Source organism: Kluyveromyces lactis, assembly GCF_000002515.2.
Source record: "Kluyveromyces lactis strain NRRL Y-1140 chromosome F complete sequence".
NCBI classification, from domain to species: Eukaryota; Fungi; Ascomycota; class Saccharomycetes; order Saccharomycetales; family Saccharomycetaceae; genus Kluyveromyces; species Kluyveromyces lactis.
Window position 1 is genome coordinate 1,483,931 of NC_006042.1, and position 24,806 is coordinate 1,508,736.

Sequence of the window (24,806 nt, forward strand, 5' to 3'; positions counted from 1 at the left end):
GAGGATGAGATGATGTCCTTCATAAGAAGTAGCCGAGTTTCCTCTACGTGGCTGGAACATTGAACGAACAGGAATAAGTGAAGGGTAGGTGCCACACATATTCTTGTCTCTGAATACGTTCAGTTGTGATGGTTCAATTACATCTTGATTTGTGTGTTTTTTTATCTTTTGAAGGATCAAAAGAATCATTACTGAATGTGGATTCATGTAAAATGTCTTACCTAACTAAACACAGGTATCCCCTCGAGATGATGAGATATATCATTATTAACCTTATCTACATTATCTGAAAGTTTAAATTTCAATTGAAGATAAACATGTACAACAATAGCTGAATTTTTTTAAAATACTCGATGTGGTGACAACTGTGTTCTGGAAGTAGTAAATATACGTCTTGTTGCTTGAGGAAATAATATTTAAGTAGTGGTCAGTTGTACAAACACAACCTGCGATTAAATATCCAAATCAGAATCTGTGATAATATCTTGATCTTCTAACGTGATTGGCCCTTCTGTGTTCTTATTGCTTGCAGTTGGAGTTACAAGCTTTACATCGGATTTTTCTTCGGTTGAGGCAGTTTTGTCCGTGCTTGTGTTTAATTTAGAAGTGGGTGTGGATCTTGTTGGAGATTCACTGTGCGGTGCCAAGGTTTTCAAAGGAGAACGGTTATTCTTACCCCTTACTTGTTCTGGAGTGTCTATGTATGTTGTCTCTGCTACGACTTTCTTGGCCCTTGATGGTAATTGGGGTGGGATATCGTCATCAGATCCAAAATCTAGATCATCGTTGTGCAATGAGATCCCAGCATTTTGTAATTTCGTTTGGCCATCGACGTTGTCATTGCCATCACGGTAACGATCTCCGAAGGAGTTAAACCTCGACTGAGAATATTTTGGACGGGATTCGGAATAATTTGGATCGTCATCCACCAGATTCTTGGTGATGCCACTGAACCATGTACTGATCTTTTTACCAGTTTCCTGGATATTACGGTTCAAATTTTCACGAATCTGGGGTAACTCCTTATCGACGAAATTACTGAACACATCGTCTTCACCGTCATCTTCGAAATTGTCATAGCCGTCAGAATCACGTCTTCCCTTTGGTGGAATTGCACCTGCTCCGTACCTCCTCTCGTAATCACGTTCACGTTGTCTGATTCTACGCTCGCGTGCGGTTCTCTCCGAAGCGCTATTGCCATGTTTGTTGAATTTCTTATCCAATTGACGAGCCAATTCTTCGTCCTGCTCTAACTGCGTTTTTGGCTCACGTCTTACACCACGAGTTGGCGCTTGCACCGGTCTAGTTGGTAATGGAGCCTCTTTTTCAAAGTCAGGGTCCGATATGAATAAAAGAGCGTTGAAAGCAGGATCCAACTGGCCCTGAGAAGCAATTAACACTGCCTTCACATATTTCTCCTCAATGTTTGGGAACGCTTCCTTCAATTGTTTTAACATAGGATTTTCCTTTTCACTCTGTTCTTCTGGAGAAACCGATTTTCTTACAGGCAAGGGAGGTGCTGAATCGTCCTCGTCCTCCTGACCGTGATCTTGCCCTTCCTCCTGTTTTTCAGCTTTTTTCACGTTCTCTGTTTCGGTTTCAGTGTCTGCTGGAACTTCTGCTTCTACATTTGAAGCCTTAGTTGCCGCTTCTTCAACTGTTTCCTTGACATCTTCGATCTTCTTGTCTTCATTAGAATCAACGTCAATTGCGACGTCTTCAACTTTGTCACTCATGGTTATATTAGATCTTTCTAATCAAAAAGAATTTGCACCTGTAATTTATCTTCTTCTAATATCCTGGTTGGTTCTGTAATTGAATATTGGCGAGATTCTGCACGGATATGTTCTAATAGGGGTTCTGGTTTTGCAGTCCTAAAGAATCTATATATATTCTTCCTATAATTCCTATTTCTTTCCCACATCATCCTGTCCATTCGGTTATCCGGGTAAGGGCCTTATTTTTTTTCACTTTTTCATCTCATCACGTCAAAGTTGAAGAAAATAGTTTGGACTATATAAAGAGGAAGACTTTAAAGAGGTGCTTGTAATCTCTCTTAATACTATATCACTCTGTCATTTTACCTTTATAGATCTTGATATATTTGTTTTTTTTTCCTAACTCCTCGGAATCTTATTATTCTCTGTTTAGATAAGAACTTGGCGATCAGGGGTCCTTCTAACCTGATACATCGTCGAGCGTGGACAACAGAGAGAAATTAGATGCCGTTGGTTAAAAAAAACTTTCTGGCATATAGTTTAACATAGGGCTGAATTCGTGCCGGCTTGCTGGTTCGTATGAACTGGATGTTTTGCATCCAGGCTCTTAAGACTCGAAAATTTTGGGATGGGTTTCTAAGATCGCTCTATGTTTCACGCACATTTTCACTTAAGCCTATTTTTTTACCGTAGATCACTCATAAACGAATTGTAAGGCGTTACTTAATAAATACATATAGTGTGGACATGTCATGTATCATGCCTTGTTCTTCATGTTTCTTAACTTGTCCATAACTTGGGCTCTGGTCCAACAACCTTGAGAATCTCCGACTTGTCTTCTAACAATTGGATCATCAAGTCTCATAAAGGGATTGAATGATAGTTCATCGGCAATGGTAAAGTGACCAGTGGTGACTTCGTGTTCCTTGGTAAAAGATTCCAATTTATTGAAATGGTCGTTATCGCTTTTCTTCAAGTATATGTAATTGCGGATGAAACTTACGTTTCCTGCAGTATACTCATGACCTGGATATACTTTCACATTCTTCCAATTGGAAGTATCTCCTGTATTCCCTAGTAGTCTGAAGTTCAATGCATCGTCCATTTCTTCAGCAGTTCCTTCGAAAAACCTCCCACATCCACCAGTGAACAAAGTGTCACCGGTGAAGATTGCTTGTTCTTTGGTTTCAGGGTCACGCACGTAGTAACAAGTGGAATCTTGGGTATGGCAAGGTGTTCTAATACACAAGATTTTCAAGTTCCCCAAGGTGTATTCATGTAAGTTATCTGGGATATCATTCGCAATTGGAGAACGTTGAGAACCGGCAATGACTCGAGATATATTATTGCCCTTTTCATTCAAGGCTGCAAGTGTTGACACATTGCCACCAGCATGATCATAGTGATGATGAGTGTTTACAAGAGCTTCAATGCTTTTTGCTTCATCACTGCCAAGATCATTCATCACTTCCAATGTCTCAGCAGGATCGATCAACCAACTCTTTTTCTTATCCTGGGTGCTCAATAAGTATGAATAATTGACCCCACCAGTGAGCCACCTCATTTTGATAGCCTTGACATGCATTTTTCTTATACTTTGCTTTATCATTTGACTCTCCTATAGCATGATATTTAATAATGCAATGTGTGTAATGGTGATATCTAGTTTGCTAATCTGTATTATGTACATTTTTCCTTAATTTCGGTATATTGTGTTTTTTGCTCCATCAATAAAACTATGAGACGCGCCAGCTTAAAAGAAGGTTCAAACATTGAAACTCCGTGAGTATATACGTTTTGATACCATAATACATTTATAAATGGGTTCAAGTATTTATTTTTGATTCAATTAATTGCACCAATTCGTCACCAAATTTTTGTAGTATATGCTCATGCGGCTCAATAAGGTTATGAATTAATGACACTTCTTTTCTAATTTCATCAATGTTATCTATCTGTTCCTCATTTACTAAGGATATTCTGAGTTGCCGTAGACTTGAAAGTATATCTTGTGGTTTATTCAAGTTTGATTTCAATTGATTCGATGGTATAATTCCTCTTTTCTTGGTAGTTAGTGGACTTTCCTTCTTCAAAGGGGAAGAAGCGGGAGTTGGATGTTGAAGTCTCACTGGTGAGAAAGGTTTGGGGTTACGAACAGGTGTGGAAGGCGCTGACACTATAGTATTAGTGTTTTTGCTGCTATAGCTACTTGATAAATCCAAAAGTTTACCGCTTATCTCGTCCGCTTCTTCTTCTGGTCTTATTTCCCATGAAAATAAGCATCCATTCCCTGTAACAGTGACAAATTTATTGGCAACGGTTGTCATTCCAACTACCGGATCTGCGTGAGCATAGTATTGGTTAAGACATTTTCCTGTAGTGTAACTAAAACATCTTATCGTTTTATCCAATGAAGAAGAACATAAAATCTGGTCACTGTCGGCATTAACGTAAAAATGGTTAACTAAAATCCCATCCCCTTGGTCATCCAACAATCTTAATAATCTAGGAGTACTGTTCGAGGTTTTATCAAATATTTGCATGGTTTTGTCGGAGCGTGACACAATGATATCTGAGTTTGTCAATTGTAATCTCAATGGAGAATTCTTTACGGAAAGGATGGTTTCTTTTGAAACGTTTAAGGTATTGTCGACAATATCTATCCGATAGCAAGATACAGTCCTATCACTCGAAATTGTATATAACTTATTGTCGCACATCTCAAGCTGTATAATATTCCCCTTATTGTCTTTAACTGTTTCGCAAATATTCCATTCCCCAGCTCGTAGTTCTATGAAGTTCATTGTTCTGTCTCTGCTGATAGTGATTACAATTTTGAAAGCATCTTTCTCATATATTTGGATACCGTTAATGGCAGCGCTGTGAACTTTGCTCTGATATTCGCATACGTTATCTTTGTATACAGATAACTTCCCTGTGGAATCACCAACAACAAAATAGTTTTCATTCACACTGAAATCCAGAGAAGTTATTTCCTCGTCAGAAGAAAGGTCTGATATATCAAGTTCGTACTTGGAAAGTTTGGTGCCATCAAATAGCTTGATGTCTCCTTTCTTGCTACAAAGAACAGCCAAATCATTGTTAATTTTTTTGAACACTTTTATATCGTTTAGAGATGGATTTGAAATAGGCTTAATTGTCTCATTTATGATTGATATTTCACCCTTAGATGTACAAAACAATACAGTTTTGTTCGTTACCAGTTTCATCATGAGAATTTTATGTGTATCACGAACTGAAGCTTCTGTATCAACAAATTTTTGATCGAATAAATTGTTCTTTATTGGACTTGCACCCCTAATAGAGGAGCTGCCACTTCCTGGTCTCAATCTTTCTTGATGGTTCAAAACATGTGTTAAGGGTATACTATCTACATATTCATCATACGAGAACCAAAGCTTGTCATTGTCCCAATCTACTAGAATATTGTCGTATTGCTTATCACCTTCTAGTTCGTAAAGACTTATAAGCGATCCATTCTGATATAGTACAACTTGACGAGAATCGGTTAAAAACAATAGTTGATCGTCACGTAGCCACTCGGAGTCAATGAATGTTGATTCAATCAAAGTACCAAGCACAATGTTCTTGCCCTTGATAGCCGTTCTTGTTCTAGGAATCGTCAGCTTATTGTTTGCAGTATTATTGGTGTTTTCAAACTTCCATACTTTGATTTGCCTGACACCATATGTAACAAGAGCAGAATCCTTATACCAATTTAGTCCTAGCACAATTGTAGAATTTTTATTGCTGGCCACTAATCTTATACTATTGGTAGATAACTTCCATATGTGCAAGAAACCGTCATTAATCAATCCAAGACTGGTAAAGATAGTGCTATCATCGGGATGAAATTGCAATTGAGATATACCATAACTATGCTGATGTATTACGAATACCGGAAAATCATTAGAATCCGGTGCCATTGAATAGAGTAAAATTCTTGGTTGATGACCTGTTTCACCCACAATCAAAAATTTCGCATCAGCAGAGAAACATAAACATGAAATATCCTTAATTCTGTCCTTAATTTTAGATGGAGAGCATCGAGCTGGTGATAAATCTGAACCTATTGTAACAGCTTTCTCTGATGCCTCATCCGAGTCATTCCAGGTATCACCTTTAATACTAATACTATGCTCAGGCTTTATTAACCCATAATAATCCTTGGCAATATTTGTGGGTGAATGGGATTCCTGACGAAGTGATTTCGAAGAAGCGCAAAAGAATCGTTGTTTGATTATCTGCTGTGTATCGAAATCCAATTGTGCCACTACCACACCGCCTGATGCCGCATAGGCAATGAGATCTTTTGCTGCAGAAAAGCATGTCCTCGAGTTCGAAGAAGAACCAAAGATCCTTGAAATCTTTAGGTTATCCAATGGCTCTCTCATTGCTGGTTATAGCTACTTATGGCTCTAGTTGGACCATTATTTTGTGTATTTGCCTTTATATACAAATGATCTGTGATCTGTGATTTGTGAAATGTCTAATGTTTTCATTTTAGTGTTTACATGAAAAGAACGGTCATTGCGTTTGCAGCTATATTAATACAGAGAGCAAATGACGGAAGAGTAAAGAGATATAAACATATGGCACATGTTAATACCAACACTAGTAGCGCATTGAATTGCTTTAGTGCTAATTCAACTGTGCGGTGATACTTCCGACTTTACAGTGAAGGTTTTGATCACAATTCTTTATCCCAAAAAATCTGTCGCATGTCTCTGTTTGAATTATGGGTAGCTGAAACCAGTAAGAAAGAATTCAAGATGAAAAAATCAGAGAATTGGGCACGTACATGATTTCATTACCCTGTGGTCATTAAAGTAGATAACAGTTCTTAATCAGCGACAGGCGAGTCTTACTGTATCTTATTTATTCTCTCTTTAAATACATGAAACAAAAAAGTCATAAATTATCCATCAACAATATTCGTCTTTCATCTCCAATCGCATTATAACGGATAAAAACAATCAGAACCATTGCACGCAAAGAATAGTGGATAAGTGGTCTACACGAGACTCAATGTATCGAAAAAATCACTAGAAGTAACTTTGGAACTGTTTACTGAACTTCTACCCCTTGCCTTACCCCATTTATATCATAACTTTTTTGATCTTTTACATCATCTAATCCAGAGTAATGAGCCGATTTGCCAAGGCATCGCTGCCACTACTAGAGATAACAGAACTTTTACAAAAGGGTTTACCAAAGGAGCCATTCAATGCAACTTTGCGAGATTTCATAGAGTGGAACAATCTAACCAATTTGCGGAGCCATAATTTTTTCACTAAGAAATCTGCAGCCCAAATAAATGAAGTTAATAGGTTACAACCGGTATTATCTCATTGCTTCGCACGTTGGTTGCACGTTGAATACAAGCTCAACTATTATCCTTATTACGATCTTAATGTTGTGTGCTTATACACTGATCTAAATGCTGGCATTGAAAATGCAAAGCATGTAGTAAATTATTTCAAGAAATTTGTGACCGATGATGTATATGACAGATTAAACTACTACTTGGTACCACTTTATGATACCAAAATTGACGCAATGACTAAAAGCACAAATGATCCAAAGATACGAATAATGAAAGAAGGTATTCTATCTAACCATATGAACTATCAGATTGAGGATCCTGTTTTTGTTACCATGATAAACGATGTCGTGAAATTTCTTCCCTGTGATTTGGTTCAATACGATCCCCAGCTTGAGAAATGGTTACAAGCATATATCGAATATGATCCAGAAAAAGGGTTCATGAAACAAGATTTCCAAGAGATGGATTATTGGTGTCATATGACAGCTAATCTTTTGAAATTAGACAAAGATTATAAAGGGCATGAACTATACATAACGACTCGGCTAGTGCATTTGTTTGCTCAATTACACCGTACGATACCGGAGCACAAACTATTTATTATTGACAATCCACAGAGATGGTCGCCAAACATAGCTACCATAATCAAGCTAATGATGGGATGGGAAAATTATCCAATAACACAAGCAAATATTTCAAGTCACTTATATCAACCTTGGACTAAGGAGAATCTCCTTCATAGAGACAATTCAACTTTTATCACCGATTTCCAACAAGTTAAGAAATTGTACACAGAGATTACCGAAGGTACGAAAACTTTGGAATCGGAAGACTTACATGATTTCGCTAATGAGTGGATGGATTATGGTGAGAGTCAAGAATTATTGGATGGTGATCCAAGTAATTCAATCAATATAGCAAGACAATATTTACATGATTCGACATTGGCTGTAATCCGAGGATAACGGGCTGGCGTTATATATATGTGACAGGGGTAAGTAGGGGATTGCAACAATTAATTGATTAGTGTACTTTACATCTTAAGTATGTAAACCACTCACATTCACTCAAATAAACGATTCTGAATTTGTTGTACACATTTTATTGCTGTTGTTATATTGGAGTGTGTAATGTGGTATTTCTATAATTCCTCATAAATTGGAAAGAAAACTAGGTAATAGGTGGTGATATCCAATGAGATTTTCCCAAATGGTGAAAGCATGCTAATCCGCATATATGTCTATTATTAAAACAATTTATCTTTCATTTAGTGTCTGGAAAGAGTGCATTTTGAAAGAAAGTGAGATAGTCCATTAATATGTTTATTAAGAGCAATTCAGGACGTTGCATACCTTTCAAATCAAGGGTTACAACCGGTGAGAATATATTTTTGGCGAACCCTTTGAGCGGAGTGGCAAGGAATAATTCGACAGTCTTCCTTATTTCTTTCTTCTGAATATACCAGGCAAGACACCAGCTTTCTCATCTGAAACAGGGCCTTTCACGTCATTGGTTTCAGTATTGCTCTCAGGAAGAGATGCTTTGGATTCGTTATCATTCTCTCCTTGATTTTTCTTAGAGCCAGTGACTGGAATCTCGATTGATCTACCCATGAATGCAAAGCCTGGGTGGAATACCGTTAGAACCACAGTGGCCAAAGACATCATCAATGCGTCAAGGATAATGAAGTACCACTCGTGAGAAATTAAGAAACCATTCCAACCTTGGGCCAACTCAGCGACTCTGTAAATACAACGAACATACACGAACAATACCGCTGCTGTAAGAGCCAAGTTGAAGTAATGGAAAGTCCAACGATGACCTTCTCTGACCATTGCGTATTTTTCTCTGAACAAGTGATCAACGTCGAACCTTGACACTTTAAATAATTGAAACCACTTCCAATGCGATATACCCAAATACTCAGCTCTTGTCTTGATGTAAACTTCGTACAAGAAATGGAACCATAGGCCCAAGAAGATCGTCATCGATGCCACCTGCACGGCAAGACCAGCAACGAAAATGTTGTCACCGGTATCGGTACTTTTCAGTTCTCTAACGGCAGAAGCAGATGTACCACCACCGACAGCCTGGATGACAAGCGAAACAATATCACAAACGATAAAAATGTACGAATAAGACATCGGAGTTGGTAACAAAGCGTAACGCTGGCCATAAATTTCGATCAATTTTGCCAATTGGTAATAGATACCGGCCATAGTGAAAACTGGAGCAATGGTCAAACAAACAATCTGCATAATGAAATAATCTGCCTGCGGACCACCATCTTGATGAGACAAAGCCCTACCAACGTAACCGATTGTTTCAAGGACGCATGCACATATAAAGCACACAAAAAACCACCATTGCTTGGTAAATGCACCGATAAAAGCATGACAAAACACTAAAACACCGAAAATAGCTGCCATGGTACAATTAAACCTTAAATTAGGCATTGTACCAGAATAATAGTTAACATCATCAGGATTGATCGTTGCCGTGGGCAACGCTGAAACAACAGCAGTACCTATGCTGGCTATAGTACTTGACATTGAAAGTAAAAAAAGTGATTATCAATTAGCTAATATCTAATTCCTTTCGATAATGTGCCCGGCTAAAGTCTAACTGTAAATATATAAACAGAATGATATTTGAAGCCAAATAAGAGTCTCACTCGATAGTTGGACTTATCTATTGACAGATAGTTGCGAGAGATCAAATTTTACCAACATCTTTACTAATAAAACTTCGGTGACACAGCTTTCATGATATCATGTATATTCGATGCTTATATATATATATATTTGAATCCCAAATCAAAATTCGCAGAACAAAGAAAAAGGTATAAAAGAAATGAGAATAGAAACAGTTCCATACGGCCTGCGAATTGATGAATCAGGATTTCCTACGCATCTGTAAGAAAGAATTCCCCTATGACTGATGATGCGATGCACATTTACTAATTCAGCACCGCCCCCAATTGTAGCAAGCCATTCATCCTGTTAAAAATAAATACTTTCCCAATACCTACTTGAATACCGCGAGTATGCGGATATACATTGCATCTCATCTACATTCCCGGAAAGTAAGATACAAGATATTTTAACTAATGCTCTGCTGCCGTAAGTTGCACCATTAAGACGTTAAAGGACCATGGCATTGACATTGTCAATGCCACTCACCATTGACCTACTCTTCCAAACCTAACCCTGATGATAGTTTTGAGAATAACAGCATGCTGTACATTTTCTCTTTATCTTTCTTCCGATGAGTTGTATATACCGTAAATACAGCGAATGCACCTGACTGTAAGATTTTCCTTTAATATTTGCCTAGCATTCCTCGAGTCATTGCAGCTATTTCTGTGGACAGGGGCGGGGGCGGGGGTCCTCGTCATATTATTAGCTTTCCTAAGGGGAAAAAAACCAGTTTTTCACGCTATGCACTTGTTGTTACCCGGACATCATGTACCGATAGGATCCTATTTTTATTCTCGGTGACTCGGGCTTAGCTCCAAGCATTGGACAATTAAGACCGGAATCCAGTACTTCGCTACCCGCTGATATTAACACAGTGCGGTCACGTGGATACGATTTTTGATGACGATGAAGATAACATAACATAGCATAAAATTTATATGCGATGCCTGTGCAATGTGCCTCCTTAATTTTGAAATTTCCAGCCCTTATTCCTTCTGTGGGCTATTATATCCTTGTTAGATCTTGGCAAGGGAACAAAATAAGTAATCGAACTTATTTGATCCTTGAACGGCTTATATTAGATTTTCCAATCTTTTTTTTTTCTTTGATTTTCGAACTGTTTTTCTATTTACTGTCGGAATTGCATTTTAGAAGTTCACCTTGATGGATCACAGCGTTCTGGATAAAGCACCCCTGTGTTCTTTTAGCTGTCCTTTATTAATCATCTCTTGGTCTGTATATATACTAGATATATATACTTGGTACTTCTGGTTTTTATCAGCTGCAGAAGTTTAATCTTCTTTGTCAACTGTAGAGTTGAACGTGACCGAATATTCCCCTGATTTATAGTTTTGGAGGAATAAGGCCAATCATGGCAGCTAAGATACCTCATGTTGATTCGAATTACCGTAATGACTATACCGGTAAGAAGTATACGTTTAGATCGTGGCTATACGATGTAGCGGTGTTCATCTTCGATATAGTATTCACGATTTTTTTCAGAGAGATTCAAGTCCGTGGTTCGTACCATGTCCCCACAAAAAATACCCCAACGATCCTTGTGTGTGCACCACATGCGAATCAATTCATTGACGCTTGTTTAGTCATGTCGCAGACTAGGAAGATTACTGGCTCTCGTTCAAAACAGACGTGCTTTGTTACCGCTGAAGGTTCGATGAAGAACAATAGATTTGTGGGATTGTTTGGATCTTGGACCGGTGCAATTCCGGTTCCTAGAGTTCAGGATAATCTCGCACCTGTGGCCTCACACTTCAAGCTTTATATTCCAAACTATGATTCTGATCCGACTTTGGTCAAATTGATGTCTTTTGAAGGACCAGTACGAGCTACTTCTCATTTCACTCCGAAATCGTTGATCGGATTGCCAGGTTACATTGGTAGCGCTCAAATTGAAACAGTTGTCGATGATGAAACGATAAGGTTGAGGAAACCGTTCCCTGATAACAACCGGGTAAAAAACTGTGTATCGAAACCAACATCGTTCTTATACGCTGAAAAGATCGATAACTCGAAAGTGTTCGAAAATGTGTTTAACCATTTGCACACAAGAGGCTGTGTCGGTATCTTCCCCGAAGGCGGTTCTCACGATAGACCTTCGCTTCTACCATTAAAGGCTGGTGTCGCTATTATGGCACTAGGTGCTGCAGCAGCTGATCCAACGATGGAAGTTCATGTTGTTCCATGCGGATTGCATTACTTCCACAGAAACAAATTCAGATCTAGAGCTACTTTGGAATACACTGAGCCAATTATTGTCACTGGTGAGATGGGAGCTGCGTATTTGAAGGATCCCAGAGGTGCCACCTCGAGTCTTCTAAAGAGAATTGAAGAAGCCCTTTATTCCGTGACAATGAATGCTGATGATTACGATACCCTTATGGCTGTGCAAACGGCGAGGAGATTATACCAACTTTCGAAAAGATCCACTACGGGTTCAACGTTACCATTAAGTGACAATGACTCTAATCATAGAATTCCGTTACCATTGGTAGTTGAGATGAATAGAAGATTGCTTGTTGGTTATTCGAAATTTAAAGGTGAACCTAGAATTCAACATCTAAAGAAGGCTATTCAAGATTATAACAGGATGCTTTTCAAGATGGGTTTGAAAGACCACCAAATCATGAACTTACACCCAAAGGATGAAAAATGGATTGTCCTTGTAACATTGTTAATCAGATGCGTGCAAGTTTACTTTATTGTCCTAATGTCTTTCCCTGGTGTCATTTTGTTCAGCCCCATCTTCATTACTTGTAAGTACTTCTCCAGAAAGAAGGCCCTTGAGGGGTTGAAAAAATCCACCGTTAAGATTAAAGGACAAGATTTGATTGCCACTTGGAAGATCGTCGTTGCTATATCAATGGCTCCAACACTATACACAATATATTCATTGATCATGGTTTATATCACAAGGAAACACCCATCTCTCTACAACTGGTTAATTGTTCCACATTTTATCTTCAAGAGCAAACTCTTGTACTTTATCTATTGCTATGTGGTGTTGATTCTCGCCACGTATGTCAGTTTTGTTACCGGAGAAATTGGGATGGATATAGTCAAATCATTCCCACCTTTGTTAGTGTCTTTGCTTTATCCCGGTCATACTTGTGAGAAATTAAAGAAAACCAGGATGAAGCTTAGTCAAGATATTACTGAGGTGTGTAATGATTTAGGTCCAATGGTTTTCCCAGATTTGAAGGAGAAAAGAGAGCTACGGAAAGAATTCTTCGAAAATGATGGCTCAGAAATAGAGGATAAAGATTCAGATCGTGAAGCTGATGAAGAACCAAACACTAGAAGTCGTTCATCTTCGGTCTATTCAAATGATTCTAGTGTATCTAATGCACTTTCCAAAATCAATTCAAGGGGTTCTTTAGTTGATATTCCTATCTTTTCTGATGGTCCTCATTGTTATCAAACAGAAGATCAAGATTTTCCTACAAGCTCTGTCGACATTGAACCGCTTCAACCACATTCAAAAATTGCGTCACTGATCAGGCAACGCAGAGAAAAGGAGGAAGATTGATAGAGAATTCCGGTCTTCATTATTATATTCCACTTCACATATAGATATCTTCAATTAACTAATGCATAACGTTTAAATTAGATAACTTACCACGTTACATGAAAGAGTAAAGATTCTAATACAATTACTTGACCAATGTTGTATGCAGAGATCAATCCTCCCCTGCAGGCATCTCATCTTTCAAAACTTTGTTTAGTTTTACCCTAAGTTCAGTCTGTGTATTTCCTCTTAACACATCAGATACAAAATACACCTCACAGTCCAGTTGTACCATTTCCAGGGCACCTTTTAGAACACCACATAATATATTAGAATACCATAGCTCCTTCGACGCATCCATAGGTAATTCAACGAAGTCGGATAGAGGGTTTTCATCGAATATTAGAGAAAAAGAGTTCTTTGTATTGGACCAGTTGGTGACATGTGGAGTTATATTTAGAAATATTTTGAATGCACACTTACTGATCACCTCACTTGTGGTGACAAAGTTGTCGCATCTTGGAATGGCAGTACGAGCTAGGAAGTCTTCGATAAGCCTTATTCCAATATTGTAGCCCATTGAAAACAATTGATCGTTTACTTTCTTGAAATCACGCTGGTAATCTTGACATAGTTGAGAAACTATGGATCCATACGTTAGAGTAAATAGCTCCGCGTTGATCTTAACAGTACGATTCTTCCATACGGTTTCACCAATTTGTTTTATGGTTTTTGAGGATGCCAGACTTGTCGTATTAGCAGCAGAGGCCGTTTTCGAAGTGCCCGTGGTAGTGTTCATGATTAATCCGGTTTCTTGATTGGAATGTGTGTTTTCCTCACTATAAGATAGCCCTTCCCTGTGAAAGCACCCTTCAATTATACTTTAATCGATTATGTTCAATATTATAATGAATGTTCTTTGATTTCAACTTTTTTTATTTCATTGTAATACTAAAAGTTGCAGAATGTGATGAGTACAGTCCTTAGACATACAAATATGGCTGAAAGCATACAGAATATAGGATGCCAGTGCCGTAACACAAATCATAGGGTGTTCATGTTCACATATCGTTATATTATAATAATTTAATTCTTGTTTTTCTATAAAACTAAATATTTCCACTATACATTGAGGGGAAACTTAATCTTTGTTCAACAAATTGTCCAGGATAACTTGGTATTTACCATGAGTTGCCTTGTTAGCCTTCAGTAAAATTTCCTCTGCTCTCTTGTAAGAGTCTTCCTGTTCTTTCGATTCGTAATCGTAAAGGTTCCCTAAATCAATGATCGCTTCAGCGACGTCGACCCAGGTTTGAGGTTCATCTTCCACTTTCGCTTCTTGCAAGTACCTGATAGCATATTCAACCAATGGAATGGCTTTCGATTGTGCATTTTTAGCCTTCTCTAGAGCCTCCTTATCAGTTTGCTCTTCATCGTCGCTATCATACATCAATTCAGCAAAAGTTTTTGATGGTTCCTCGGCCAGTTTTAAGTAAAGTTGGCCAAGCGTACGCGCGATACTCTTGAACAAAACTACTGTTGGATGATCTTTATCGATGTCAGGGCCGACCTTGTTGCAAAATGATGAAGATATGTCATTGAACAAATTCAACAAATTTTCTTTCAACCACTCGTAGTTCTGATTCATGTTTTTCTTGATTTTCGTTAGTGGATGGTTTTCGTGCAATACAACCTCTACTAATTCCTCACCTTCATCATCGCTATCCAACCCATCTTCCAATTCCTCTTTATCCTCGAATGTCTCAATGATGTCTAGCAAGTCATAGAAACTTAACAGCACATCATATGCCAATTGATGCTGATTTGACGAAAGAGTGTACGAACTCTTTGCCGATTCTAATAAATCATAAAGCTTGTACTTCTCGTCGTTTTGATCCAATGGAGAGAGTTGAGATATATACTGTAAGGGGATTCTTTGTAAAATAATTTTAGTTTGCGTTAAAGATAACAAAGGAGTTTCCGGGTATTTCTCAGCGCCAAGTCTATACCTTTCCAAAGCAGCATCGAAAAATTCATTCATTCTCTCGTACTTCTTCTCTTCGTCATCGGTTTCTTCCGGAAGGAAAACTGTTAGCTCTGCCAAAGCCTGCGCATAAATAGAGTGAAACAAATCGCTCAGTTTTATAGTGCTATCATTGTCCTGAAGACGCAATAATCTGTCACATTCGTGCACTACACCATTTAACAATAGCTGATTATCTTTATCCTTCAGGAAAGTTTCCCACAAACCCTTTAGTTGGACTAACTCATCATCGGCATCCTCGTTTTCATCCAATGCAATTTCAATCTGGTTTGCTGCAGATGGTGCTGGTACCGTTCCCTCAGAAGATTGCTCTTCTGGCACAGCAACTTTTTGCTTCTTTTGTTTCTTACTTTTGCCTAATCCCAAAGCTCTTTTAGCCATCTTTGCAGTTCTTATCTTTGTTTTTAGTTGTTCTCGTAGAGCCTTTATCACGTGAGATCTTGTGGTGAATTGAGTTTAGAAACAGGACCGACTTATACATCGCACTTGCCAGCAATTTATATAACTGCATGTATCTCTAATCTCATCTCGTAAAATGTGTCGTTAAATAAAATTGAACCATGCCACGCTCAAATCTGATGCTTACTGGCACGGCCTGTCAGCTGATTCCATACTGTATTCGTGAAAGGCGATTTGAAAAAGAAAATGTGAATCTGAGATCTGAAGTCACGTGTATGTATTTATACACGTGACTTGGTGAAATGTTGTTTTTTTTTTTAATTATCAAGCTCCACATCACAGTTGTGGCTTCAAGTCCCTTCCGATGAGTTGCAATGATGCATTCAGGCCATGTAGTGTGAGCAATTTGAATTATGTAGGTTTGAATAGAGTAAAACAGTGTAAACTAAGGCGTCAATCACTCATTTTAATACTTTCATGATTCGAGATCAGTTATAGTATATATATATGTGTATGTATGTATCAAGGTTACAGTATCAGTTAAGGTAAGTACTAGTTTGGAATTCTTGTAACTTATTTATCGATATGTCCGGTAAACTAAATCATAGAGGCATACTTCTACCAATGTCTGTTCAAAATGAATCCAGGTTTATTGAGAAACGGTTTACACCGTTGATTACAAGTTTGAAATCAGTAGGAGAGCAGTATTTGCTTATTGGTACACACTCAATAAATGTAACTCAATCAAGAATTAGCAGTATACTTGACTCTGGTGCATCATGCGTGGTGATTCATAGTGGTAAGAATTCAGACCTGAAGCAATTATCTCAGAGGTTTTACGGTAATAATGATGTGGTTCTTTTAGATAGAGAGTTCCAGTTATCCGATTTGACAACTCTCGGCAGAGTTGCTGTAGGTAAGATCGTTGACAGAGTCTTTGTGAACTTGGACTCAAAACAGTCTCTGTTGATCAGAGATATCTTTGAGCAATGTCAGAAGTTAAGAATACCGATTAATACTCATCAGAGACCAGAATACTCTACGTTCTCGATATGTTCTACATACAATGATCCAGGACAAAGCGGGTTGCAGATCGCTATCACCACTAATGGGCAAGGTTGTTTACTGGCGAATAGGATCAAAAGAGAAATTGTATCAAGGCTACCGCAAAACATTTCCAAAGTTGTAAGTAATATGGGACATCTCAGAGAAAGAATAATATACGAGGATCATAATCAAATTATTCATTCCCATTTCTTAAACAAAGATTTACAAGATTTGGGGTTCGGAATCGACGAAGATGTTTGGGAGTCTCATAAGTTGAATAAACTTGTGTATGAGTTCAACGTAAGTGAGAAACAGTTGAAAATGAAGCGTAGTAGATGGTTATCGCAGATTATGGAATATTATCCTTTGCAATCGTTGGCTGAACTTTCTGTGGATCAGTTGGCCGATCAGTACCACAAAATTTCTCAAGAAGATAACTCTAAGGAGAATGCTTCCAAAAAACAACGTAACACTCCAGATAAGAAGGCTAGTAACGTAAATGATGCCGATGTCCAAGTTTCAACCACTGCAAGCAGTATATTGGATGTTCCCAAGAAAGGATCGATTTCACTAGTGGGCAGTGGTCCAGGATCTGTATCCATGCTCACGATTGGTGCCTTACATGAGATCAAAACTGCTGATCTCATTCTTGCAGATAAGTTGGTTCCTGAAAAGGTACTACAGTTAATACCACAAGGTACTGAGACCTTCATCGCCAGAAAATTCCCTGGTAATGCGGAAAGGGCACAAGAAGAACTTTTAGAGAAGGGTTTTGACGGTTTGCAGAAAGGATTGAAAGTAGTAAGATTAAAACAGGGAGACCCATATATATTTGGACGTGGTGGCGAAGAGTTCCTCTTCTTCCAGGACAAAGGGTACACTCCGTTGGTGCTTCCAGGCTTATCTTCCGCTCTTGCAGCTACAGTCGTGTCAAATATTCCTGCAACTCAACGTGACGTAGCAGATCAAGTCTTAATCTGCACAGGTACAGGCAGAAAGGGTGCATTACCAAACATCCCCGAATATGTGGAAACGAGGACTACCGTTTTCCTCATGTCATTGCACAGGGCACAAGTGTTGATCGATGCATTGTTGGAGAAAGGATGGGATGAAAACGTTCCTGCGGCCATAGTAGAAAGAGCCTCTTGTCCAGATCAACGTATCACAAGAACTTTACTGAAAAACATACCACAAACAGTAGAGGAAATTGGATCAAGACCCCCAGGTCTATTAGTTGTAGGAAATGCCATCAATGTTCTAACCGATCCAGAACTATTGAAGTACGATTCTTCAAACACATACCATATTGAAGAAGGATACGAACACGTTGGATTCGAGGACAATGTACAAAAACTATTAAATATTTAACATTATTTATTCATAGACAGTCATAACATAATGCATATCATAATATCTATTAGTATCAAGATGGGGTTCCTCAACTCAGTATGCGCTTGATATTTCTGACTGCACTAAAATATTGTTGTGAAATACTGGAAATCTGGTATAAAAGAAAATAAGAACCTTAAAACCAGCGCAAAATCAATTCATTAAAAGCACAAGACCTGAACTAAAATTGAGCTGAACCCTGCATCAAAGCCGACCGTAAAGCAAAAAAAAATGCCGTCATTCGCTTTCAAAAGAGCATTGACAAGAGCCTTCCACACAGACATTGCGTTTGCATTTGACATAGATGGTGTTTTACTGAGATCCAAGACTCCAATTCCAGGTGCATCTGAGGCTTTAAAACTGCTAAACAAAGAAAAGATCCCATATATACTGCTGACCAACGGAGGTGGTGTGCTTGAGAACAAACGTACCGAACTTATTTCAGACGCATTGGATGTTGAAATCTCACCGTTACAAATCGTGCAGAGTCATACTCCATTTAAGGCTCTAGTTAATAAACACAAGAAAGTACTATGCTCTGGGGTTGACACTGTCAGAGACGTCGCTGAGAAATACGGATTCGAGAAGGTGATTCAACCAATTGACGTCCTAGCATATAACAAGGATATTTCTCCTTTTACAGCTGTCACTGAAGAACATTTGAAAAGAGTAGCCAAAAGACACGAATCGTTGTTGGAAACTCCATTCGATGCGATCATGGTTTTCAGCGATCCAAAAGATTGGGCCACTGATATCCAAGTTATATCTGATTTATTGAACAGTGATCGTGGGTACCTTGGTACACTGAGGAAAGGTAGTAGTGAAGAACCATCAATTCCAATATATTTCTCTAACGATGATTTACTATGGGCCAATCATTATCATTTGAACAGATTTGGACAAGGTGCATTTAGGCTCATCATCAATAGTTTATATTCAAAGCTGAATGATGAGAAAAAATTAAACGATACTGTCATTGGTAAACCATCTAAGCTGACCTACGATTTCGCTAACAACGTGTTGGTAGATTGGAGACAGAAATTAATCGATGGGAAGACAGATTCCACAGAACAGTTATTACCGCGATTGGGTGTTCCACCAAAAAATTCGCCATTTGAGAAAGTGTACATGGTGGGCGACAATCCAGCAAGTGATATCATCGGAGCGTTCAATTACGGATGGGAGAGCTGCTTAGTAAGAACCGGTGTTTTTGCTGATGGTGACAAATTACCTTGCAAACCAACAATGATTGTCGATAACGTATTGGAAGCCGTTACCAAATCCATGGAAAGGCATTGAACGCAACTTATTGAGTTAGAGCCCATGAACTATATGGAATATAATTAGACCTAGTATTTGTTGAGACAATGAATTAAAATATACATAGTTTGTAATAGAAAACAGAGTTCATATCATTTGATGTAATGATGCAAGTAAGAGTAAAAAGTCACGATATATATATATTAGGGTAGAAGCCAATGAGGCTAAGGCAAAAGAAAAACGATGACAGGTATGTTCCGCAAGTTGTCAATTGACCAGCACATCAAAGTAAAATCATCAGAATCCTGTCCATGATGAAACTATTGATGTGTTCTCTCTTGTACTAAAAATTATGATATACTGGAACCATTTCCGTTTGATAATTAGAGTGCATTTTATGAAAAGTTCAGTCGGCTTAACTGGTAAGATAAAGTCTATTTGTAGAGCCCTGCTTTTAGTTTAGAGTCCGTTTTTAGAAGTAAATTCTGACCCACATTAGATGTGAATCTTTGGTACAATAGGTTGCTCCTTGTGTAACTTATCAGCGTTTCTTTGATGCATTTGATCCTTACAGGATTTCAAACCCTGACATTGGTGATTCTCCAAAAGTCTATGTTTCGAACAGAAATGACCATCACAGAAGTTGCAATCGCCAATAAACTTCACAGCACTGCTGCTACACTTCTCAAAGCAACACTTATCCTTCTTTTTCTTCTTCTTAACATCCTTTTTTGCCACTCTGGATTGTGTCGTCACTTTAATGCCGCCATTTGCCACACCACTTTCGTCTGCATGTTCTGCTCTCATTTCGCTGTTTTCACCAGTAAAGTTATTGTTTATCGTTTCTGGCATCTTTAGATTGTATATATCCTTAGTAGACCCAACCAAACAGTTGATTACGGAGGTTTTGGTCTTATTGCCTCTGTTATGACTAAAATACCTTTATCAAAAAAGACGACCTGTAGCCTTTATCTATGTTGAAACTGTCTATTTCCTTTTTCCTTTTTTCCTTTTCTTTATATAATACCTGAATGCCATAGTAATCACGGAAAAAAAGCATTTCGAGACTTGCTCATTATAGCAAATGGGCAAGTCTCATGTGTCATCTTGACCTAGGAGTGCATCAGTACTGCACAAGGGAATATTCTGTGATCTAAAGATGCGAAATGGTTGAATTTGGGGTATGTGGGTTGTATATACAATACAGACTATGTAGTGTTTTTAGTTCTCCATTTTAATGTTTCATGAGAGTTCGGCTCCTTCACAAATCGTCGGATATACTGTTCAAGTTAATAGATTGGCCTGGTTTGAATGCGGGGAGGCCTAGGTATGGACATCCGGAACATCTGAAGGCATCTCCTAGAGCACATGAACCACAACCTCCTACTTTTTTACCCTCTATAGTGAAATCGATTTCTGTCAATTCTTCTTCCGAGAATTTAATGACTTGTTGTTGCTTAGCTCTTCTTGACTCTATTTCTTGTTCCTCCATCTCTTTAAGTCCACATGAACAATCCTTACAGGCTTTTCTTCTTCTTTGCTTGGATTTACCGCACTGGATCATTGTGATTGTATCCTCTTCGGTTTCTGCTATTAAATCGTCTTCATCAATTGAGTCTCCGGTCTCTGGATCATCGAAATCATCAAAGAACTTGGTTTTAGAGTTGTTTGCAGAATCGTCACTTTCGAGATCATCGTCATCGTCCTCTAGATCCGAGTCAGTAAGCTTGATTGCGGATACCTTTTTAGTCAGTTTCTTAAATGTAGGTAATTTCTTCAAACTAACCGCAAGTCCTGCCGAGGGTGACGATCCAATAGGTTGTGTTTTATTCAGCTTCTTGAAACTTGGTAAAGCAACAGGTGCACTGGCTCCATTCTTCATGTTTCCCTTTAATGATATGCTCACTGGAGCCTTTTTCTCTCTAGATTCTTTCACCCAATAGTACTCTGACCCATTATTACTAACAATTTCAAACCCATTAATTAAAGCATCCACTTTCAAAGTATCACTTAATCCATATAGTCTACCTGAAGGTTTCAACGTCTTGTGAAGCACAGGTATTAGTTTTGGTGGAAACTGAATGGCTTCTGGCTTTTCAGGAGTCACATAGTATATTACATCGTACTTCTCATCATCTGGAGAAATAGTACCATCATTTAGTTTGTTAATCAAATACTGAGCAACTATAGTAGTCTCAGACAAGATTGAACCCTTCTCAATAGTTTCCAATAGCTCCGGCTGTTGCGTTACAGCTGGATGGATCAAAACCAACGAGTCTCTACTCACAGTCATACTTTCTTTGACCTTCTTTTATCTCTGCTTCCAGTTAGTATAAGGGGAAATGAGCAACAGTGAACAGCTCAATAATAAACCGGTATTAAACAGTACTGTGAAATAAGACTAAGTAGTGTATTCTCTTGATATTAGTTCAGCACCCATATAAAGAAAATCTTAACTTGTCCTGCTGTCCGCTCTTTATCATGAACATAAGAAAACAGTTACTCATCTTTCCAACTTCTTACTCATAGAAAGATGATTAAGTTCTTCCAAATATATTCCAGATGTCAAGCTTCGGATTTCCTGAGTAATCAAGAGAAAAAAAAAAAAAAGAAAGTATATCATGGCACGTGACTTACGGGCCAAAAGTTAGATTAGTAAGACAACTGCTGGGTTGCCGGAACCGGTTAATACGATGGACGGTACCGGAAGGACCTGTATGTCTGGTATTAGAATGTTACAATGGGGTGATAGTTATGTATGCATTTATGTATAGCTTTTGTGTACCGTTGTGATTAGAATCGGAAGGTTGGTGTTGTGATGACTATGGCGGGTTATGCGTCGGTGGATGGTGGCGATGTTACGGTTTCGTGTAGACTCTTGACTTCATCGATTTCATTCACTTCATCATCTTCCTCTTCGTCATCGTCGTCGTCGTCGTCATCGTCATCGTCATCATCATCATCATCATCATCGTCATCGTCGTCATCATCATCATCCAAGTTCTTCTTATCAGATCGATCTTCTTCATCGTCGTCATCTTCGTCTTCATCTTCTTCGCCTTCCTCTTGGTTTTCGTCTTCTGGATACCCTCCTAACTTCATAACCACCTTGTCTACGATCTCATTACCATCCATCATTCCACCAAGTCCTATATCACCGTATATCCCAACAACTTTCTCTGATGGTTTGAATACGGTAATCCAAGGCATTTCTTCTTTAATCATGTTAAGGTGTCTCTTCGTGATGGAAGAGTTATAACTGTTGCTTACCATGGATGGTGCCAAAAATATTGGGAACAGTGGATTCCAAGCTCTTATTACACTTGTCAACAAATTATCACATAGGCCCAAGGCAATCTTAGATAAGGTGTTAGCAGTAAGAGGAGCCACTACGAGAATGTCTGCCCAACGACGGAGTTCAATGTGTAATACGGGATCCGTTCTTTGCTTCCACGCGTCCCACTCATCTTGATCCAACCACACTTGGATATGTGGAGGAAGTTCAATCTTGGCCGCTGTGGATATCGTATTACCATCAGTTGACTTTGTTTCTTGCCCTATGGGTACGGTGTTGGATGGGATATCGGTAGATGCTACCGTAGGTTCTTGAGACAAAGGAGATGATACTGATGGAGTTTGAGCAACCTGCGTTTGACCTTGTGTGTGGGACTGGCCTGAAATCGACCCCTTCTTCCTGTTAAGTGTTCTATTTGCGAAGAATTGAGCAGCAGCTTGTGTTAAAATGACTTGAATCGACACCCTGTCTCTACCATATATTTCTTCTAATTTTTTAATCATTGATTTGATCTTCAATACTGATAACGAACCGGTAGCTCCAAACAAGATGTGTAGTTTCCCGTCATCTTGTGGTAACCTTGGATCTACGTTCTTGGCAGCTTCTCTCTTTGGGATATTTGGAGCCACTATCTGCGCGATTTCCACAGGTGGTTCTGAGGCTATTACCTGTTCATCTTCAGGAATTGTTGTTTCATTTAGTTTGAAAGTGGGAGCTGCGTTGGTTTGTGATCCATTTGGCATTGGTGATATACTGTTGGATCTGGATCTTGATTTGAAACTTGGAGAATGTAATTCATCATTCACGACAAAATGAGGATGTTGTTCTTCTTGAGGTTTAGATGTCTCTGCTTGAGAACCAAGGTTGATACCTTCGACTCCTTCTTGAATAGTGGCTTCCAGTGGTGTCTTAGGCTCGGTCTCGGCACCACCGGCGGTTTGTTCCACCGCAGAAGTCTTGTGTACGTTGGCAGGAGCTTTCCTAACCCTTAAATCCTCCTGTGATTTACTCAAGGGGGACTGAATCCTTTGTTCAATTGCAGTTCCTGCAGTTGGTTGTTTTACAGAAGTGGTTAATTCCACAGGCGGAGGCGACCCTGCTTTATCCGAAACAACTGGGGACGCTACCTTGCTTGGATTGTTCAAACTGTTAAGTAAGGCTGACGCTTGTTCTGCAGCGGCTTGCTGTTTGAGTACGGCATGCTTAGCATCAGTGAAAGTCACAGTTGGAACTCGTTTCAAACCAGATGCTGGAGTATTACTCACAACAGCACCAGAAGTCCCACTGGCATTCATAATAGATTTAGTAATACTAACAGAAGGACTGGCCGGTTTATTGACCGGAGACGTAGTCTGAGAAGCAGACGATCCAACAGCGCTACCTGTCGAATTGAGCATCTCTGAATTTCTTTGTTCGCCAAGATTCACAAATCTAGGGGACACCAAAGAGGGCTGGCTCTCCGGAGAGTGAGGAGTTATTGGACTCATTTGATTCCCAAGTTGTCTGAATATCGATACAAATCAACCACGAAACGATTAAGCAGTCGCTAACTAATTAAAATTGGAAGAACAGGTGCTGGTCACCGAACGCTTTTGAAAACTATTGCCAGAAATTAGAAAGAAAAATCTCTCTGTATGGGAAAACAAAAACTGTTCCCGCTTGAAATGAATGTGTATTTCCACAACAAATAACCGGTATTTAAATTAGCACCTTGATAGAGTAGCGTAATGTGTAAATAAAAACAACCACTGGTGTCTGCGAAAACCTTTTATCTCAACTGAGAATATTCTAATATATCCCTTTCTATGGTTTTCATGGACCTAATCTACTGTCCCATTTATTTTTTTTTCGGTATTTTTCCTTGTGTGCTTTTATTCTGATTTTTTGCTTATGGGAAAATTAGTTTGAGAAGCTGTCAAGTGTGTATTATGGAATTTGGAATTACGTGATGGTAAGGAAATTTCTAATTGGAGGGGAAAAACCGCACATGTACCGATTCTTAAAGCTTTTAGAATAAGTACTGCATCTAGTATCGCTGTTTATGTAGTCCTAATGTAGGGTCAGAGGTGTATATACGATTCT

At 38.7% G+C, this 24,806-nt stretch overlaps 13 protein-coding genes and 1 non-coding gene across 14 annotated transcripts; 5 read left to right on the forward strand and 9 right to left on the reverse strand.

Annotated features, from left to right (window-relative positions):
• The first annotated feature begins 243 nt into the window (after window positions 1-243).
• On the forward strand, window positions 244-354 carry SNR62. The gene has a single exon (XR_002633611.1). It is a non-coding gene; the product is annotated as a snR62 (small nucleolar RNA).
• Window positions 355-452: 98 nt separating this feature from the next.
• Window positions 453-1,736, reverse strand: CUE5 (ubiquitin-binding protein CUE5; the record flags this gene model as incomplete). The annotated part of the gene is made up of 1 exon (XM_455800.1): window positions 453-1,736. The coding sequence occupies one exon, from the start codon at window positions 1,734-1,736 to the stop codon at window positions 453-455; it is 1,284 nt and encodes a 427-aa protein (XP_455800.1).
• A 739-nt stretch (window positions 1,737-2,475) lies between these two features.
• GLO4 (hydroxyacylglutathione hydrolase GLO4) lies at window positions 2,476-3,327 on the reverse strand (the record flags this gene model as incomplete). Its single annotated transcript, XM_455801.1, has 1 exon — window positions 2,476-3,327. One exon carries the CDS (start codon window positions 3,325-3,327, stop codon window positions 2,476-2,478), a length of 852 nt encoding a protein of 283 aa, XP_455801.1.
• A 217-nt stretch (window positions 3,328-3,544) lies between these two features.
• On the reverse strand, window positions 3,545-6,133 carry KLLA0_F16038g (uncharacterized protein; the record flags this gene model as incomplete). The annotated part of the gene is made up of 1 exon (XM_455802.1): window positions 3,545-6,133. The coding sequence occupies one exon, from the start codon at window positions 6,131-6,133 to the stop codon at window positions 3,545-3,547; it is 2,589 nt and encodes an 862-aa protein (XP_455802.1).
• A 751-nt stretch (window positions 6,134-6,884) lies between these two features.
• KLLA0_F16060g (type II protein arginine methyltransferase) lies at window positions 6,885-8,030 on the forward strand (the record flags this gene model as incomplete). The annotated part of the gene is made up of 1 exon (XM_455803.1): window positions 6,885-8,030. One exon carries the CDS (start codon window positions 6,885-6,887, stop codon window positions 8,028-8,030), a length of 1,146 nt encoding a protein of 381 aa, XP_455803.1.
• A 474-nt stretch (window positions 8,031-8,504) lies between these two features.
• On the reverse strand, window positions 8,505-9,617 carry RSB1 (phospholipid-translocating ATPase RSB1; the record flags this gene model as incomplete). The annotated part of the gene is made up of 1 exon (XM_455804.1): window positions 8,505-9,617. The coding sequence occupies one exon, from the start codon at window positions 9,615-9,617 to the stop codon at window positions 8,505-8,507; it is 1,113 nt and encodes a 370-aa protein (XP_455804.1).
• Window positions 9,618-11,136: 1,519 nt separating this feature from the next.
• On the forward strand, window positions 11,137-13,311 carry GPT2 (bifunctional glycerol-3-phosphate/glycerone-phosphate O-acyltransferase GPT2; the record flags this gene model as incomplete). Its single annotated transcript, XM_455805.1, has 1 exon — window positions 11,137-13,311. One exon carries the CDS (start codon window positions 11,137-11,139, stop codon window positions 13,309-13,311), a length of 2,175 nt encoding a protein of 724 aa, XP_455805.1.
• Window positions 13,312-13,462: 151 nt separating this feature from the next.
• Window positions 13,463-14,089, reverse strand: BET3 (TRAPP complex core subunit BET3; the record flags this gene model as incomplete). Its single annotated transcript, XM_455806.1, has 1 exon — window positions 13,463-14,089. One exon carries the CDS (start codon window positions 14,087-14,089, stop codon window positions 13,463-13,465), a length of 627 nt encoding a protein of 208 aa, XP_455806.1.
• A 342-nt stretch (window positions 14,090-14,431) lies between these two features.
• On the reverse strand, window positions 14,432-15,715 carry ETT1 (Ett1p; the record flags this gene model as incomplete). The annotated part of the gene is made up of 1 exon (XM_455807.1): window positions 14,432-15,715. One exon carries the CDS (start codon window positions 15,713-15,715, stop codon window positions 14,432-14,434), a length of 1,284 nt encoding a protein of 427 aa, XP_455807.1.
• A 642-nt stretch (window positions 15,716-16,357) lies between these two features.
• MET1 (uroporphyrinogen-III C-methyltransferase) lies at window positions 16,358-18,148 on the forward strand (the record flags this gene model as incomplete). Its single annotated transcript, XM_455808.2, has 1 exon — window positions 16,358-18,148. One exon carries the CDS (start codon window positions 16,358-16,360, stop codon window positions 18,146-18,148), a length of 1,791 nt encoding a protein of 596 aa, XP_455808.2.
• A 252-nt stretch (window positions 18,149-18,400) lies between these two features.
• KLLA0_F16192g (uncharacterized protein) lies at window positions 18,401-19,468 on the forward strand (the record flags this gene model as incomplete). Its single annotated transcript, XM_455809.1, has 1 exon — window positions 18,401-19,468. One exon carries the CDS (start codon window positions 18,401-18,403, stop codon window positions 19,466-19,468), a length of 1,068 nt encoding a protein of 355 aa, XP_455809.1.
• Window positions 19,469-19,924: 456 nt separating this feature from the next.
• TMC1 (Tmc1p) lies at window positions 19,925-20,281 on the reverse strand (the record flags this gene model as incomplete). Its single annotated transcript, XM_455810.1, has 1 exon — window positions 19,925-20,281. One exon carries the CDS (start codon window positions 20,279-20,281, stop codon window positions 19,925-19,927), a length of 357 nt encoding a protein of 118 aa, XP_455810.1.
• Window positions 20,282-20,690: 409 nt separating this feature from the next.
• On the reverse strand, window positions 20,691-21,722 carry DRE2 (electron carrier DRE2; the record flags this gene model as incomplete). The annotated part of the gene is made up of 1 exon (XM_455811.1): window positions 20,691-21,722. One exon carries the CDS (start codon window positions 21,720-21,722, stop codon window positions 20,691-20,693), a length of 1,032 nt encoding a protein of 343 aa, XP_455811.1.
• Window positions 21,723-22,261: 539 nt separating this feature from the next.
• Window positions 22,262-24,211, reverse strand: VHS3 (phosphopantothenoylcysteine decarboxylase complex subunit VHS3; the record flags this gene model as incomplete). Its single annotated transcript, XM_455812.1, has 1 exon — window positions 22,262-24,211. One exon carries the CDS (start codon window positions 24,209-24,211, stop codon window positions 22,262-22,264), a length of 1,950 nt encoding a protein of 649 aa, XP_455812.1.
• Between the last annotated feature and the right edge of the window lie 595 nt (window positions 24,212-24,806).